General features: G+C 46.7%; 1 protein-coding gene across 1 annotated transcript in view; it reads left to right on the top strand.

Annotated features, from left to right (window-relative positions):
* The window catches only part of trpa1b (transient receptor potential cation channel, subfamily A, member 1b), a 182,105-nt gene that overhangs the window by 46,032 nt on the left and 117,117 nt on the right, over positions 1-18,956 (top strand). Inside the window, exons 10-11 of the mRNA XM_068032656.1 lie at positions 2,165-2,265; positions 2,593-2,762. Coding sequence (XP_067888757.1) covers positions 2,165-2,265; positions 2,593-2,762 — 271 coding nt within the window. The remainder of the gene's footprint in view (positions 1-2,164; positions 2,266-2,592; positions 2,763-18,956) is intronic.

Genomic DNA, 18,956 nt, shown 5'->3' with positions numbered 1-18,956 from the left:
TGCTACACTTGAAGAAGCTAGGATTTATTAACAGAGGTCTCAATGTCAGAACATTTCCATAACCACATAGAGGCAGTAGCTGTCCACAAAACTTAGCTCCCATAGCTATACTAAGCCATTAACTACTGAGTCATAGTATCTTAGTATCAAAGAATTATGGAATGGTTACAGCACAGAAGGATGTCATTCAGCCATCAGTACAAAAGACAAGGCACTTGCATCCATCTGCAGCCAGAAGTGCCGAGTTGATGATTTTCATCTTGGCCTCCTCCTGAAGTCCCCAGCATCACAGATGCCAGTCTTCGGCCAATTCGATTCACTCCGCGTGATATCAAAAAATGACTGATACTGCAAAGGCAATGGGCACTGACAACATTCTGGCAATAGTACTGAAGACCTGTGCTCCAGAGCTTGTCCCGCCCCTAGCCAAGCTGTTCCAGAACAGTTACAACACTGGTATCTACCAGACAATGTGGAAAATTACCCAGGTATGTCCTGTACACAAAAAGCAGGACAACCCGGCCAATTACCGTCTCATCAGTCTACTCTCAATCATCAGTAAAGTGATGGAAGGTGTCGTCGACAGTGCTATCAAGCGTACTTGCTTAGTAATAACCTGCTCAGTGACGCTCAGCTTGGGTTCCGCCAGAGCCACTCAGCTCCAGACCTCATTACTGTTTTGGTTCAAACATAGACAAAAGAGCTGAGCGCAAGAGGTGGGGTGAGAGTGACTGCCCTTAACATCAAGGCAGCATTTGACCTATGGCATCAAGAAGCCCTAGCAAAACTGGAGTCAATGGCATTCAGCGGGAAAAGTTTTCGCTGGTTGGAGTCGTACCTAAAGCAATGGTTGTGGTTTTTGAAGGTCAATCATCTGAGCTGCAGGACATCACTGCAGGAGTTCCACAGGGTAGTGTCCTAGGCCCAAACATCTTCAGCTGTTCATCAATGACCTTCCTTCAATCATAAGGTCAGAAGTGGGGATGTTCGCTGATGATTGCACAATGTTCAGCACTATTTGCGACTCCTCAGATACTGAAGCAGTCTGAGTAGAAATGCAACAAGACCTGGCCAATATCCAGGCTTGGGCTGATAAGTGGCAAGTAACATTTGCGCCACACAAGTGCCAGGCAATGACCATCTCCAACAAGAGAGAATCTAACCATTTCCCCTTGACATTCAATAGCATTACTATCACTGAATTCCCCACTATCAACATCCTAGGGGCTACCATTGACCAGAAACTGAATTGGAGTTGACATATAAATACTGTGGCTACAAGAGCAAGTCAGAGGCTAGGAATCCTGCGGTGAGTAATCACCTCTTGAATCCCCAAGGTCTGTCCACATCTACAAGGAACAAGTCGGGAGTGTGATAAAATACTCTCCACTTGCCTGGATGGGTTTAGTTCCAACAACACTCATAAAGCTTGGCGCCATCCAGGATAAAGCAGCCCGCTTGATTGGCACCCCATCTATAAACATTCACTCCCTCCACCACCGATGCACAGTGGCAGCAGTGTGTACCATCTACAAGATGCACTGCAGCAACGCACCAAGGCTCCTTAGACAGCATCTTCCAAACCCACGTCCTCTACCACCTAGAAGGACAAGAGCAGCAGATGCTTGGGGATGTAACCACCTACAAGTTCCCCTCCAAGCCACACAGCATCCTGACTTGGAACTATATCACCGTTTGTTCACTGTCACTGGGTTAAGATCCTGGAACTCCCTTCCTAACAGCACTATAGGTGTACCTACACCCCAAAGACTGCAGCGGTTCAAGAAGGCAGCTGATTATCACCTTCTCAAGGGCAATTAGGGCTGGAAATAAATGCTGGCCTAGCCAGCGACGCCTGCATCCCATGAACGAATTTTTTAAAAATGCCATTTTGTCAGTGGCGGAAAAAGTGGCAGATTGTTCGGCTGCCGAGAGACCAGTTGAGCCACTTAAGTAGCCACTTAAGAGTCACCTCCCGCTTCTGTGGGCATTTTGACTGCCTTGGGGGGGCCCACTGCTGCATGGGGATGAAACCTAGCAGCCTCCTAGAAGGCTGGGGGGGCATGGGGCTGGCCCTTCTTTAGGGGCATTTCTTTATTAGAGCCAAGGCATATCAAATTCTCTTATCAAATTAATAAAATATTTGATGTTTTACTTTCCTTAGGAGCTAATATCAACATAAAGAATTCTGTGGAATGTAACTTTCTTCATCTAACTGTTCTGCAACCCAAAGGATTAAAAAACCTCAGTGAAGAAATTTTTCAGGTTAATCCTTATTTATGTCTCTACATTAACAGTTTTCAAGCCTCTTATTAATTCTTCATGATTAATAAGTAATGCTGCTATGCTTAGTGTAAAAATTGGGCTATTCACTGATTTGTTCAGATTTTTCAAACTAATATTTTAAATTTTAGGCATTGCAGATTGTATATGAGCCTTCAAACTTAAAAGTGTGCTGTAATGCAATGGATTTGCAAAGTAAAAGCTATGCCAGTTATTCTGAGGCTTCTTTTTCAGTAAAGTTTTTTGTCTTAACCTGTTTACCCCTTCTTATTTATTTATTCTTTAACATTTATGTGTATATGTTTGCAGTCCAGAGAAGTACAGGAGCTATTGAATGACAAAGATATTAATGGCTGTACTCCATTGCACTATGTGTGTAGACGGGGACTAAAAGATTCTGTGAAGAAAATGTTGACCTTAAAAGCATCTCCTTATTTGAAAACAACAGACAAGAAATCATCACTGCATTTTGCAGCAGGGTAGGGAATCGCCCAATTTCAATTCATCTGTCTGATTCTCAAGATTTATTTGCTCAAATATATAGGTCAGAATAAATTTAAAATCAATGAAACCCACGACTTGTCTCGGGTTGGGCACTGTATTTTGAAGGAAAATCAATGTTTAGAGTGATACTAAAGTGGAATATCATCTGAAAGAGTAAATTATTTAAATGGGAGGGAACTACATTGCAATATTACATTGAACTGATTCAAAAGGTGCCATAAATGAAAGCAGTAGAGTTTAAACAGTTTATATATATATCATTTAGGGAAACTGATTTTGTAATTTGTCATATTTTCTAATGATATCTGAGCTAATCAGCAGCAAGATAGCATATACCACGACACATATTTTGCACGTGTTATACTTTTCAGCATGACAGACACATACAAGAAGACTTTTAACAATTGCTATCGATTGCCATGGCTTTATAGCAGTACTCTTGCCTCTGAGTCCAGAGAATTGTGGGTTCATGTAGGCTGACATTTTATTGCAGTACTCAAGGAGTGCTTCACTGACTGCAGATGCTGGCTTTTGGATGAGACAGTAACCTGAGGCCCCGTCTGCTCTCTCAGATGGTTGTAGGAAATAGCCTGGCACTTTTTGAGTAACAGCAGGAGAGTTCTCCCCGGTGTCTGCGCCAGAGTATATCCATCAAGCAACATCACTAAAAGATTGCATTATCTGGTGTTCATCTCATTGCAGTTTCTGAGCCCTTTCTGTGTGCAAATTGGCTGCCATGTTTCCTACAACAATGACTATACTTCAAAAAGTACTTAATTTGCTGTAGAATGTTTTGGACATTGAGAACATAAAAGGTATTTTATAAATGCAAGTACTTTCTTTATCCCTCTATATCTTAATAAACTTACATGTGCACAAAACCTTACTGTTTCTTGTCAGTCTTTCATCGTGCATTTTTGTCAAATTTTTCCATGCAAATTCCAAAGTCTGCATTTATAATCAAAACTGCTAATATAAACTTATCAGCCTGTAATTGCACAATTTAACCACAAGGTGGTACTATTATTTTAGACTCACGACAACATGTACTGCACTGTACAATTTGATGGCTCCACCTCTGACAGTTTTGGTGTGAAAATGGAGTGAAACAGGTTTATGTCCTAGCCCCCACTCTGTTTGGCATCTTCTTCTCCATGCTCCTGACCATCGCCTTCCCTGCAGATATGGAAGGAGTCTACTTACACACTAGGTCAGATGGCAAGCTCTACAATCTATCAAGACTGAAAGCGAAGACAAAAACGCATCGCGTCCCGATCAGAGAATTCCTCTACGCTGATGATATTGTGCTAGTCACTCACACGGAAACTCAGCTACAAGGACTCATGGACTATCTCTCTTGTGCCCATAACCTGTTCTCCTTGACTATAAGCGTCAAGAAAACTGTGGTCATGGGACAAGATGTAGCATCTCCACCCTGATCACACTACATAACACCCCACTGGAAGTGGTTAGCAAATTCTGCTACCTTGGGTCCATGGTGACAGATGATCAGTCCCTTGATGCAGAGCTCGATACACTCATTAGGAAAGCAGATACCGCCTTTGGCTGACTTGCGAAACGCACCTGGGATAACACCAAGCTGACCATTAGGACCAAGCTGATGGTTTATAAGGCCTTTGTTCTCAGCACTTTGCTGTATGGCTGTGAAACATGGATAACTTACAGCTACCAGGCAAAGAAGCTCAATAATTTACATTGTTGCTGTCTGTGGTGCATTATGGGTATTTCCTGGTGGGATAAAATCATAAATGCAGCAGTCCTCTCAAAGGCAGAGCTCCCAAGTGTGTTGGCACTAATCAAACAGAGGCAGCTTCGGTGGATCAGACATATCCACAGGATGGAAGATGATCGCATGCCCAAGGACCTTCTGTATGATGAGGTAGCCGGGGCACCCAAAGCTCTGCTTGAAGGATGCTTGCAAGCGTGACATGAAGGCCCTAAAGGTTGACAGTCGCATTTGGGAGTCACTAGCTGATGAAAGATGGAAATGGTGCCATATCCTGTGAACTGGTGTGCACTATCACGATGACCAGTTGCTACAACAGCTTGGCAACAAGCGTCAATGTCAAAAACAACAATTTACAGCATCACTTGGCAGCTTCATGTGCAGCACTTGTGGCAGAACCTGCCTCTCAAGGATTGGCCTTCACAGCCATCAGCAAAGATGCACCAAGAGAAGACACCCCACCTAAATGGATTGTTTGCTGCCTGACAATTATCTTTCATAGATGGAAGGATGCTGATCATTATGGAATGCTGCAGCATAGAAGGAGGTAATTTGGCCCATCATGCCTGGGTGGATTCTTTGGTAGAACTCTCCAATTAATTGTACCTGCCCTGTCCTTTCCCCATAGCCCTGTAAATTTTTCCTTCAAGTGTCTATCCAATTTCCTTTTGAATGGTACTATTCAAGGAGAAGATAGTGAGAGTTCAGAACAACTATGTTCCCACAAAAGAAAAAGTGTGGAATTCCCAAATTTAGAGCATTTGGATGTCAAGCAGCACAGTTGGATAAGGCAAAAAATGGAAGCTTATGTCAGATATCGAGAGCTCAATACTGCAGAAAGCTGAGAAGAATTTAGAAAGTGCAGGGGTGAAATTAAGAAGAAAGTTCGAAAAGCAAAGAGAGGGCATGAAAAGATATTGGCAAGAAAAATCAAGGAAACCCCAAAGATGTTTTATAAATACATACAGAGCAAGTGGATAACTAAAAAAAGACTAGGGCCTGTTAGAGACCAAAAAGGTAACATATGTATTGGTGGAAGACCTGTGCATGGTTCTTAATGAATACTTTCATCTGTCTTCATAAAAGGGAGGTCAGTGACCAGGGGGCATAGATTTAAAGTGATAGGTAGAAAAATTAGAGGGGAGATGAAGAAAAACTTTTTCATCCAGAGGGTGGTGGGGGTCTGGAACTCACTGCCTGAAAGGGTAGTTGAGGCAGAAACCCTCAACTCATTCAAAAGGAGTCTGGATATGCACCTCAAGTGCCGTAATCTGCAGGGCGATGGATCAAATACTGGAAGGTGGGATTAGAATGGGTGGATCGTTTTTCAGCCAGCACAGACACGATGGGCCAAGTGGCCTCTTTCTGTGACTTAAACTTTCTATGATTCTGTGAAGAGGGAGATGATACAGACCTTGTATTTTAAGGAGGTGTGTGAAGTATTGAATGGGATAAACATAGTAAGAGAGGAAATATTAAGGGGTTTAGCATCTTTGAAAATTGATAAATCACCGTGAAATGTATCCCAGGCTGTTAAGAGAAAGAAGGGAGGAAATAAAGGAGTCTCTGACCATCATTTTTCAATGCTCTCTGGCAACAGGTGTGGTGCCAGAGGACTGGAGGACTGCTAACATTGTATTGTTGTTTAAAAAGGGAGAAAGAGATAGACTGAGTAATTACAGGTCAGTCGGTCTAAAGTTGCTGGTGGGAAAATTATTGAAAAAAACTGAGGGACAGTAATAATTGTCATTTAGAAAGGCTAAATTAATCAAGGACAGTCAGCATGGATTTATTAAGGGGAGGTTGTGTCTGACTAACTTGATTGAATTTTTTGAGGAGGTAACAATGAGGATTGATGAGGGTAGTGTGTTTGATGTAGTCTATTTGGATATTAGCAATGCTTTTGACAAGGTCCTACATGGCAGACTGGTCAGAAAAGTAAAAGGCCATGGGATCCAAGGGCAAATGGCAAGTTAGATACAAAATTAATTTGGTGGCAGGAAGCAAAGGGATATGGCTGATGGTTGGTTTTGTGACTGGTTCAAGTGGGGTTCTGCAGGGCTCAGTACTGCGTCTCATTTTTTTTGGAATTTATCAATGATTTGGACTTAAACGTAGGGGGCATGATTAAGAAGTTTTGGATGATACAAAAATTGGCCATGTGTTTGATAGTAAGAAAGAAAGCTGTAGACTACAGGAAGATATCAAGGAACTGGTCAGATGAACAAAAAGGTGGCAAATGGAATTCAATTCAAAGAAGTGCGAGGCAATACAATTAGACAGGGAAAACAAGGCAAGGGAATACGCAATAAATGGTAGGATACTGAGAATTGTAGAGGAGCAGAAGGACGTGGGGGTGCATGTCCACAGATCCCTGAAGTTAGCAGGACAGGTACAGAAGGTAGTTAAGAAGACATATGGGATATTTTTCTTTATTAGCTGAGGCATAAAATATAAGAGAAGGGAGGTTATGCTGGAGCTGTATAAAACACTAGTTAGACTGCATAGAACATAGAACATAGAACATTACAGTGCAGAACAGGCCCTTCGGCCCTCGATGTTGCGCCGACCTGTGAAACCATCTGACCTACACTATTCCATTTTCATCCATATGTCTATCCAATGACCACTTAAATGCCCTTAAAGTTGGCGAGTCTACTACTGTTGCAGGCAGGGCGTTCCACGCCCCTACTACTCTCTGAGTAAAGAAACTACCTCTGACATCTGTCCTATATCTATCACCCCTCAACTTAAAGCTATGTCCCCTCATGTTTGCCATCACCATCCAAGGAAAAAGACCCTCACTATCCACCCTATCTAACCCTCTGATTATCTTATATGTCTCTATTAAGTCACCTCTCCTCCTCCTTCTCTCCAACGAAAACAACCTCAAGTCCCTCAGCCTTTCCTCGTAAGACCTTCCCTCCATACCAGGCAACATCCTAGTAAATCTCCTCTGCACCCTTTCCAAAGCTTCCACATCCTTCCTATAATGCGGTGACCAGAACTGCACGCAATACTCCAGGTGCGGCCGCACCAGAGTTTTGTACAGCAGCAGCATGACCTCGTGGCTCCGAAACTCGATCCCCCTACTAATAAAAGCTAACACACCATATGCCTTCTTAACAGCCCTATTAACCTGGGTGGCAACTTTCAGGGATTTATGTACCTGGACACCAAGATCTCTCTGCTCATCTACACTACCAAGAATCTTCCCATTAGCCCAGTACTCTGCATTCCTGTTACTCCTTCCAAAGTGAATCACCTCACACTTTTCCGCACTAAACTCCATTTGCCATTTCTCAGCCCAGCTCTGCAGCCTATCTATGTCCCTCTGTAACCTACAACATCCTTTGGCACTATCCACAACTCCACCGACCATCGTGTCATCCGCAAATTTACTAACCCACCCTTCTACACCCTCATCCAGGTCATTTATAAAAATGACAAACAGCAGTGGCCCCAAAACAGATCCTTGCGGTACACCACTAGTAACTAAACTCCAGGATGAACATTTGCCATCAACCACCACCCTCTGTCGTCTTTCAGCTCGCCAATTTCTGATCCAAAGCACTAAATCACCTTCAATCCCATACTTCCGTATTTTCTGCAATAGCCTACCGTGGGGAACCTTATCAAACGCCTTACTGAAATCTATATACACCACATCCACGGCTTTACCCTCATCCACCTGTTTGGTCACCTTCTCAAAAAACTCAATAAGGTTTGTGAGGCACGACCTACCCTTCACAAAACCGTGCTGACTATCGCTAATGAACTTATTCTTTTCAAGATGATTATAAATCCTATCTCTTATAACCTTTTCCAACATTTTACCCACAACCGAAGTAAGGCTCACAGGTCTATAATTACCAGGGCTGTCTCTACTCCCCTTCTTGAACAAGGGGACAACATTTGCTATCCTCCAGTCTTCCGGCACTATTCCTGTCGACAATGATGACATAAAGATCAAGGACAAAGGCTCTGCAATCTCCTCCCTGGCTTCCCAGAGAATCCTAGGATAAATCCCATCTGGCCCAGGGGACTTATCTATTTTCACACTTTCCAAAATTGCTAACACCTCCTCCTTGTGAACCTCAGTTCCATCTAGCCTAGTAGTCTGAATCTCAGTATTCTCCTCGACAACATTTTCTTTCTCTACTGTAAATACTGACAAAAAATATTCATTTAACGCTTCCCCTATCTCCTCTGATTCCACACACAACTTCCCACGACTATCCTTGATTGGCCCTAATCTAACTCTAGTCATTCTTTTATTCCTGATATATCTACAGAAAGCCTTAGGGTTTTCCTTGATCCTATCCGCCAATGACTTCTCGTGTCCTCTCCTCGCTCGTCTTAGCTCTCCCTTTAGATCCTTCCTGGCTAGCTTGTAACTCTCAAGCAGTTATAGTACTGTGTACAGTTCTAGTCACCGCATTACAGGAAGGATCTGATAGCACTAGAGAAGCTACAAAAGAGATTTATGAAGGTGTTGCCAGGACTGAAAAATTCTGGCTAGGAGGAAGGATTGGATAAATTGGGATTATTTTCTTTGGAATACAGGAGGCTGAGGGAAGATTTAATTGAGGTGTATAAAATTATGAAGGCCATGATAGTGTGAATAGGAAAGATCTATTTCCCTTAGCAGAGATGTCAATAACCAGGGAGGATAGATTTAAAGTTATTGGTAGAAGAATTAGAGGGAAGTTGAGGAGTATTTTGTTTCACCCAGAGGGTAGTGGACGTCTGGAACTCCCTAGCTGAAAGTGGGTAGAGGCAGAAACCCTTTTCACCTTTATAAAAAAAACCTGGATATGCACTTGAGCTGCAATAACCTACTGAGTTATCGGCCAAAAGCTGATAAGTGAGATTAAGCGGATAAATCTTCTTTGGCCAGCACAAACAAGATGGGCCAAACAGCTTCCTTCTGTGCAGTAAATTTACAACTCTCTGTGTAAAAAAATGTTTTCTTCTATCACCTCTGGTTCTTTTGGCAATCACCCTAAATCTGTGTCCTCTGGTTACTGATCCTTCTGCCATCGGAAACTGTGGGGGAAATTTTAACAAAGATTAGCACACGGTTTTGGGTGTGGGTGAGGAGGGGAGAATCTCAGAAAATGCATGTCCGACTGCTCGGCTTCTGCAAGTAACTGTGCCGGATTAGGCTGTGAGAGCAACCCCTCTGGAGAGGCGGGTTGTGGATTTCAATGTCTCAATAAATCTTCTTCTTCTTTGGCCTCCTTATCTCGAGAGACAATGGGTAAGTGCCTGGAGGTGGTCAGTGGTTTGTGGAGCAGCGCCTGGAGTGGCTATAAAGGCCAAGTGACAGACTCTTCCACAGGTGCTACAGATAAAATTGGTTGCCGGGGCTGTTACACAGTTGGCTCTCCCCTTGCGCCTCTGTCTTTTTTCCTGCCAACTGCTAAGTCTCTTCGACTCGCCACACTTTAGCCCCGCCTTTATGGCTGCCCGCCAGCTCTGGCGAATGCTGGCAACTGACTCCCACGACTTGTGATCAATGTCACAGGACTTCATGTCACGTTTGCATTACAGCAATATTAATATGGATTTTGGAGTTTAACTTTGGCTCGATGGGTTTCCCGGGCTTTGTGGAACTCACCAGTTAAAGCAAGGCAAGAAGACAATGGCAATTGAGAGGGCTGAAGATATGACAAGGAAATATGCCAATAAGTACTCAGTACTCACAGCCGCTGTGTTACCTGTTGGTGTGAAAGAGTTTGATCACAGTACTTATGCTGAGAGGTTATTTTACACTTGGAAGTTACTTTACACACTTTGGAGGTTTGATCTGCACTTTGGAGCTCTAATCTAGCACATCGGCATGGGTGCTGCTTCTCTGTGTGACTTTGGACCTCAGATGAGGACCAAAATGACCACCAGCAGCAGGAGCACCAGCAGCAACAGCCAGCTGATCACAGACCTACATCTCTATCGACTGCACTCTTGTGGAATTAAGGCACCCATAGATCTCCCAGGAGTATTCGTCAAACACAAGGGCTTCCACTCCATTAATGTGCAGCACCCCATTGATCTGCAGCAAAGTGTTCTCCAGCTCATTGCTAGCAGGGACGTACAGCTGGACCATGAGAGAGATCATGAAAGGGGGCAGGGAAGTGGGGGTTTGGCTTCAAGCGCTTTCTCTTCTCACCTGTTGCCTCCCACCCTCTCCCAGTCAGTAGCCTACATGCTGCCTCGTGCACCGAAAGCCAAGTCTGTCGCTGCAATAGGTTCAGTGGAGCTGTCTTTGACGGGGTTCTCACAAGCTCCAAAATGGAGAAGATATTGGCCAAGAGCATCTAAGCAGGCACAGCAGGATTCTGAGCAGTCTGCCTCTACATCAGCTGAAGACAAATGGATTGCACCAGATAGAGGTTGTGGGAAAAGGGATAAAAAAGATTTGTAGTCACACAAGGGCATGCACATGGGTGAGTTATACATTGTTAAAATGTTATGTGCAACCACAAAAAGATCCTTATGCAGGTGTGCACAAGATTCCCAGGCAGATGACATGATGCTTTCATGCTGTGGCAGTCCACCATTCCTGATCTCTTCACATCTGGAGGCAGAGTTACCAGCTGGAAACAAGGCATAACCTCAACCACATGGCTAATGATGTCTCTCAGAAACCCAAGGAATTAGGCCCAAGAACGCTACAATGAATGCCATATGACAACTTGATGTGTCATTGAACAAGCCATCAGCATGCTGAAGATATGCTTCAGGTGCTTGGACAGATCTGGAGGCGCCCTTCAGTGTCACCATCCAGGGTCTGCAGAATTGTCGTGGTGCACTGGTTTGGACTGCAGGAGGAACAAGGAGCAGAGCATACAGTCTTCTGGGATGATTCCAAGGAGGGAGAGGAAAACAAGGGGAAGGAGGAGGAGGTGGAGATGATGCACCACCAGTGACGCACATTGTTGCTCAGGATGCCCGGATTGCCCACATGGTTGCGAATTTCTCTTAGGTTCCAGCAATGTACTCATTTAACAACCACTTGCAGAAGCCACTTTGCCACCCCCTCACCTAGCCCCAGCAAACTAACAAAAATTGTTCAGCATCAATCATGTCTTCCCATTCATCATCACACAACTGAAAAGCCAGGGGCTGGCCAGCGACCAAGACTGGGCAAGCGGTATAAGTGGAATGAAACAATAATATTTATGTGGCTCACATATAAAACAGAAACATAACATTCTAACAATGTATAACTCACCCATGTGCATGCCCTTGTGTGACTACAAATCTTTTTTATCCCTTTTCCCACAACCTCTATCTGGTGCAATCCATTTGTCTTCAGCTGATGTAGAGGCAGACTGCTCAGAATCCTGCTGTGCCTGCTTAGATGCTCTTGGCCAATATCTTCTCCATTTTGGAGCTTGTGAGAACCCCGTCAAAGACAGCTCCACTGAACCTATTGCAGCGACAGACTTGGCTTTCAGTGCACGAGGCAGCATGTAGGCTACTGACTGGGGGAGGGTGGGAGGCAACAGGTGAGAAGAGGAAGCGCTTGAAGCCAAACCCCCACTTCCCTGCCCCCTTTCATGATCTCTCTCATGGTCCAGCTGTACGTCCCTGCTAACAATGAGCTGGAGAACACTTTGCTGCAGATCAATGGGGTGCTGAACGGTCAAGGTTAGTGTATCATCCTATTTAAGCTGGCATTCATTGGGCAGAATCGTATGGGCCCTGCTAAAGGGTTCGGAGGTGAGGGGACCCTTTGTGACAGGAGGCAGAGGGGTGGAGGGCCCCTTGCCTCCTCGTTGCAACATAATTTTGTTGGGGGAGAGATAGGCTGACGACGGCCTTCCTGCCCTTAGACCAATTGAGTCTCTTAAGTGGCTATTAACGACCATTTTAAGGGCCTCTTCCTGTTGCTGCTGGGAGTTAAGCAGCAGTGGGGCAGGGGGGTGTCAGCTGCCACACGGGGAGGTTATCCAGTAAAACGAGGCAACCTCCCTGTGGGCTTGGTGGGGGGCCCTCCCCTGTAGGCAATCTGTGGACCATGAATGCCCTCGCCTGGAAAACCTGCAACACCCTGAATCCCCTCCCCCGGTACTTAATGCCAACCCTCCCATCACCCCAGCCCCTCACCAGGGCCTTCTGGACTGGCCTTGGTGACCCTGCTTCACTTACCTTTTTTTCTTTTTTTTCCTTTTAGTGTTTGATGGGGACAGTGTAGAGGGAGCTTTACTCTGTATCTAACCCCGTTTTTTTTTGTAGAGGGAGCTTTACTCTGTATCTAACCCCCAGTGCTGTACCTGTCCTGGGAGTGTTTGATGGGGGACAATGTAGAGGGAGCCTTACTCTGTATCTAACCCCCGTTTTTTTTTTGTAGAGGGAGCTTTACTCTGTATCTAACCCCGTGCTGTACCTGTCCTGGGAATGTTTGATGGGGATAGTGTAGACAGAGCTTTACTCTGAATCTAACCCTGTTTTTTTTTATTGAACTCCGTGCTGTACCTGTCCTGGGAGTGTTTGATGGGGACAGTGTAGAGGGAGCTATATATCTAACACCATTTTTTTCTGCTTTTTTTTAAGGTGTCCTTTATACCTCAGGCCCCTTTTATATTTTAGTTGAGGGGGCCTTTATTCCTCAGGCCCCCTTTATATACATTTTAAAATAACTATTAAAACAGGTAAATAAAACAAAACTCAAATTAAAATGCCATTCTTGGCATCGATGATGCACTCCAGCCCCTGTGGTGCCCACCGGTCATGGAAGGCCTCAAGCATGCCAGCAGACACCGCATGCTCCTTCTCCAGGGACATCCGGGCACGAACGTAACCGTGGAAGAGGGGCAGGCAATCAGGGTGGATGGGCCCCCCGACGGCCCGCAGCCTGGACCTATGAATTGCCACCTTGGCCAGGCCCAGGAGCAGACCGACGAGGAGATCCTCCTCCCGGCCCACGTCCCTCTGCACCAGGTGCCCAAAGATCAGGAGCATGGGTCTGAAGTGAAGCCAGAACTTGAGGAGCAGCTCCTTTAGATATGCAAACAGGGACTGCATGCTCACACACAGACTCGTCCAGGCCGCAGAAATTACAGGCAGCCTGGGAGTCCGTGAACCTGCTTAAAAGCCTATTGCACGGGACTGCCCTGTGCAGCACCCTCCACCCCAGGTCCCCGATGTAAAGGGGGAGGACTCCCGCTTAGAGAGACCTCAACTGGGGATTCCTCTTGCCACCAAATGGCAAAATGGACTGCCAGGGTTTGTCCGCTCGGCTGATGAGGCTGAGGTAGTGGAGAGTGTGCAGAAGCAGCTCGTGCAGGAAGCCCTTCCGCACCATTTGGAATGGAACAGAGGGCATTTCCGAGAAACGGCTCGGGTTGTGCAGGACCCGAAGAGGGGGCTGGGGCCTGCGTCCGATGAGCAGTTCCGGCTGAGCGGGGGTCAGCTCCGTCGGGAGTGCTCTGTGCTCCCAAGCCCCCTCATCACCCGCAGTGAGGGGCATCGTGGGGGCTTCAGCTACTCCTCCGCCTGTCGGTCCATCCCCAGAGCCGGCTGCCCGGACAGCCGAAGCAACTCTGAATAGATCCCGGTAAAAGACAGGCAACTCCCTCAGAGAGGGGCGGCTAACGTTCTCCGCCGGGAGCTGTGTGTCGTCTTGAAAGCAGTGCCCTGGCAGAAAAAATACGTCGCCAGCGCACACCATTTGGGAGGACGCTCGATGTACAGGTATCTCTGCAGGGTCCGAAGGCGCCTCACTTACCTTGGATCCAGGCTCCAGCCCTGGACCAAGTTTCCAGGTCTCTTGCAGTACCAGCAGTGGCCACTGCTCCTGGTGGTGCTGCCAATACTGCTGAGCTGCCAACCCTGTGACTGTCCGGCAGCTCTTGGAGGTGGGATCCCCGTCTTTAAAGGAGCAGGGATTTTGACGCCGGGCTGCTAATTGGCCTGGCACCGCAGAATCGCTCCAGGGACTCCAGCTGGCCAAGGCGGGATTCCCCCTGCCATTCCAGCTTGGCGCTGTGAGACCAGATGTAGGCACAAACTCCAGCCCATAGTATGCAAGCCATTGGTGAAGGCTTGTGTGCAGTCATAAAGTCATAGGGCTGAATTTTATGAGCGTGCCGCCGATTCCTTTGAAGATGGTGGTCCATCCGTGCAGATCGCCTATCGCTGAGCCGCCGCTATATTCAGCGCGGTGGCTCATTAGTGTCATGGCGGCACGCCGTGCCACTCCCCCCCCCCCCCCCCACATTATGTGGCAGGTGGCAGGACATCTGACGCTGTGATCGTCATTGGCTCAGTTGAGGAGCAGGTGCTGGGGCACCAAGGTCACTGACCTGAAAGTTAACTCAGCTTCTCTCTCCACAGATGCCGCTTGACCTGCTGAGTTTCTCCAGCACTTTCTGCTTTTCTGCCACATACTTACTCTGCTTTGTCCCAGTGTCCTGTGCAGATGAGATCCTCTTCTTCCACCCAAGTGTAACATTTCTTCTTGTAGGCTTGCTGTACCTGGGAATGAAATCTTACTTTTGCACATACAAGAAAGTGAGACTGAATTGTATCATAAAGGGCATATACATTCTCAGAAATAAAAGCATCATTTAATGATAGCTACATACCATTCCTGAATATGAAAAGCCGCAGACTAATGTGCATTTGGAATCTGTACTCATTTCGTAATTAACTGTTATGTGAAAAACATGTAATTGGAATTGAAACTATCTCTTAAAGAACCAGGAAATGATGTTTCTCTTCCAACTGCATCGCAAACCTGAAATATCACATCAATAATTATTATCAACTGGTGCAGAAGCAAAGTGTATGTGAACATGTATATCTGTGTCTATCTGTCAGAGATGAAAAACCAGGACAACAGCACAGATTTCCTCATTTTAAAACATGTGCAAATAAAACCTTGCAGCCAGAATTTAGAGCAGTTACACTGTCGAATAACCTTTGTATATAAAGGACCAGACCAAAAACTGAAGATGGCAGAGGGGTGCTCCAGGGTGGCCCACGGTTCAGCGATGCCTCCCTGCTCAGCCTCCTCCAAGCTGTGAGGGGAAGGCGGAAGGTCCCTTTCCCCAGCAATGGTAAGAAGAGGCCCTCCCGCCTGACCAAGGCAGCCTGGTTGGAGGTGGCAGAGGAGGTGAGTAGCTGTGGGGCCATCTGGAGTCAAAGGGTCCAATGATGGAAGAGGATGAACGATCATTCCCTCAGCCAGCCAGGGTCCTCCAGGCCTCATGCGCACAGAGTATGACTGCCAAAGTCATTCAGCGCCAAAGGGCAATCTGATCAGCAGCCTTTCTCCAGTCAGGCTGCTAGTGCAGAAGTGGCACTGCAAAGGGGCACCCGCAAGCGTTTTCAAAAACCATCGTGCACAAATGGGTCTGCATGGGTGACACAACACTGTGAAAAGTTCAATCTCTAAATCTGCTTCACTAACATGTGTGTTGCTTTTATTATGTGAATGAAGTGTACCAGCATGTACCAATTGTTTCCCCTCCTTTCAGAATTGCCAATGTATGGAATAACATCATTGCCATGTCAGTATTACTCATGTGTGTCTCCACAGATGCAGTAATATGGACAATGACTCAGTCTGCTGCTGCCGGTAATGGTGGATTCAAAGATGTTGCAGATATGAACTGCTGCACAACAGGTGAATGAAGGTGCTCTGTGGTTTGCAGAGCCGATGGTGGTTCCTATGGCGTGGAGATGCATTTCCGTGCATCTCTTGCTCACTGCTCGCCCTGCATGAGTGCCTGGGTGCTTTCTGTCCTCCTGTGCGCCTTTCCTGCTGCAAGCCCTTTGTCACTGCTCACGTTCTCCTCATCCTGCAAGGCTTCCCCCTGTTGAGTGCCTAGTTGTGCAGAGCACAGCAAACAGCAACAATACGAGCTACCCTTTCCGGCTCATACTGCAGGGCACCACCCAATCTATGCAAGCAGTGGAAGCGCATTTTCAACATGCTGATCGCCTGTTCAATGGTGGCTCTTGTAGCTCTGTGGCTGGCATTGTAGCTCTCCTCTGCAGCAGTGGTGGGGTGTCATAACTGCTGTCAAGAGCCATGTCTTAAAGGGGTAGCCATTGTCTCCGAGAAGTCACCCCTCCATCTGAGCCAGTTCATTGTGCAGCAGTGCCAGCTGGGACTGGTGCAGGATGAAGGCGTCATGGCAGCTGCCTGGAAAGCGGGCACAGATTTGCATAAAGCGGTTACAGTGATCACATACTAACTGTACGTTGAACAAGTGGAAGTCCTTATGGTTTACATTTGCAGCTGGTCGCTGGGTGGGAGCTTGGATGGCCACATGGGTGCAGTCTATGACCCCTTGCGCCTGGGGGAATCCCACGATGGAGCCAAAACTGATGGCCCTCTGGGCCTGGCTCTCAGGGTCCGTCGTGAAGTGGACATAGTCACCAGTCCTCCAATACAGGGCATCGGTGACCTCCCTGATACAGTGGTGCACTGCTGACTGTCTGACCCCACAAAGGTCTCCGGTGGGCCCTTAAAATGATGCAGAGGCATAAAAGTTAAAGGCCGCTGTCACTTTGAGGGCCACTTACATAGGATGTCCACCGAAGCCCATGGGCTGCAGGTCATCATTGAGCAGGGAACAGAGATGTGTCACCACCTCTCTCAACATCCGCAGTCGCCTCTGACACTAGCGCTCAGACATCTGCAGATATGTCATGCGGGATTTGTAGATGCGCAGTGATCTGTAGTGGTGAGCTCTCCTTGGGGGCTGCTGCTGCTCACGACTGGAGGCCTCTATATGGGCTGCACCTGCCTGCTAGTTTTGCCTACGACGCATATGGATCCTCACTAGAAGCAGATCAAACAATACAGGATGAACCATCCCCATCTCCAAGTTGAAATTAAACTCGGTTCCTTCACTTCTTCGAAGGTTCCTAATAAGACAGCCATTGATGTTCACTGGTACATCAGGTACTTTTATGCATCAACTATGTGGAGTGGCATGGCATTGCCCATCTTAGCTCCCATTGAGTGGCACAGCATGACCATATTAAGATTGTAACATCTGCATCGATTGCCCACAAGCCAGATAACCTTTACACTCCTACCGTTTCTGGCACCCTCCCCACACAGAGGGTTCCTGGAGTGTCATTGCTCCTTCATATACACCAACAAATAATAGCACAGAGTGGACACTGTTTACAGAGTGGGGGTACGCAGTACGTCCATTCATGCCTGCAGAGCTGTGCCCCCAGTAATACCATCCCGCCTCCCACCTCCCTTCAACTTTGCAGAGTTGAGACCCCAGTATATCCAAACTTACCTGCACTGTTTCTGCTTCCTCCTCCTTCTGGTGTCCTGATGGGTTTTCTTATTCGTGAACAGAATGACACGTGACAGCCGGCCGCTGGAAAATGCGGAACTATGGAGCGAGTGGCAGTGGGATACAAAATCAGGCAAGGTAAGTAGCGCTTTACATATCCTAATTGTGGTGCCACCACAGAGCGGCAGGGTGGCCACACTGAAGGCACAGTGGTGCAGTGGTTAGCACCACAGCCTCACAGCTCCAGTAACCTAGGTTCAGTTCTGGGTACTGCCTGTGTGGAGTTTTCAAGTTCTCCCTGTGACCACGTGGGTTTCTGTCGGGTGCTCCAGTTTCCTCCCACAGCCAAAGATTGCAGGTTGATAGGTAAGTTGGCCATTGTAAATTGCCCCTAGTGTAGGTAGGTGGCAGGAGAATGGTGGGGATGTGGTAGGGAATATGGGATTAATGTAGGATTAGTATAAATGGGTGGTTGTTAGTCAGCACAGACTCAGTGGACTGAAGGGCCTGTTTCAGTGCTGTATCACTCTATGACATACTTGCTTTGAGGGTCATGGTGGGTCACTCCCAGAAGAATATTCTGGGCTCCCCCGCCATGACCGGTAAAGTCGGGGGGCTGGTAAAATTCAGCCCATAAGAGTCATTTACAGCATAAAAGAAGGCCATTTGGTCCATCCAGTCCATGCCAGCTCTCCACAGAGCTATGCAGCCAGTCCCAAATCGTGTGACTGCTGCATTTGATGCTCTGTGCAGGTGGCCACTCTTTCCATCAATGAAGACCATGTTATTATGCCACTCATATTTGAGATGGACTCCTCCAATCTCTCTGCAAGTGTGCACAATGCGCCTGGACTGCTTGCCAGTACATTCCACATTCTCTGCTGCAGGGTATCCTGTTCATTGATGGCCGCCAAGGTACAGCATCTGCGTCCAGCCAAAGAGAGCTTGGAGCACCTTGAGCCTTCCGATGCAGACTCTCCACTGCTGTCCTTGTCTCCACCATTTGCTCATGCTCACTTATGATGTATGAGTCACCAGGGGAAAACCCAACTGTCTTATTAATTCCACTGAAGTGAGTATCTAAACTTGTGCATGGACTGCATGAGTCCTGTGATAGTGCACCCTCAGAAGATGTAGCTAAATGT

Source organism: Heterodontus francisci, chromosome 5 (assembly GCF_036365525.1).
Source record: "Heterodontus francisci isolate sHetFra1 chromosome 5, sHetFra1.hap1, whole genome shotgun sequence".
Classification (NCBI taxonomy): Eukaryota; Metazoa; Chordata; class Chondrichthyes; order Heterodontiformes; family Heterodontidae; genus Heterodontus; species Heterodontus francisci.
Note: the sequence above shows the minus strand (reverse complement) of the source record. Positions and strands in the feature narration are given on the sequence as shown.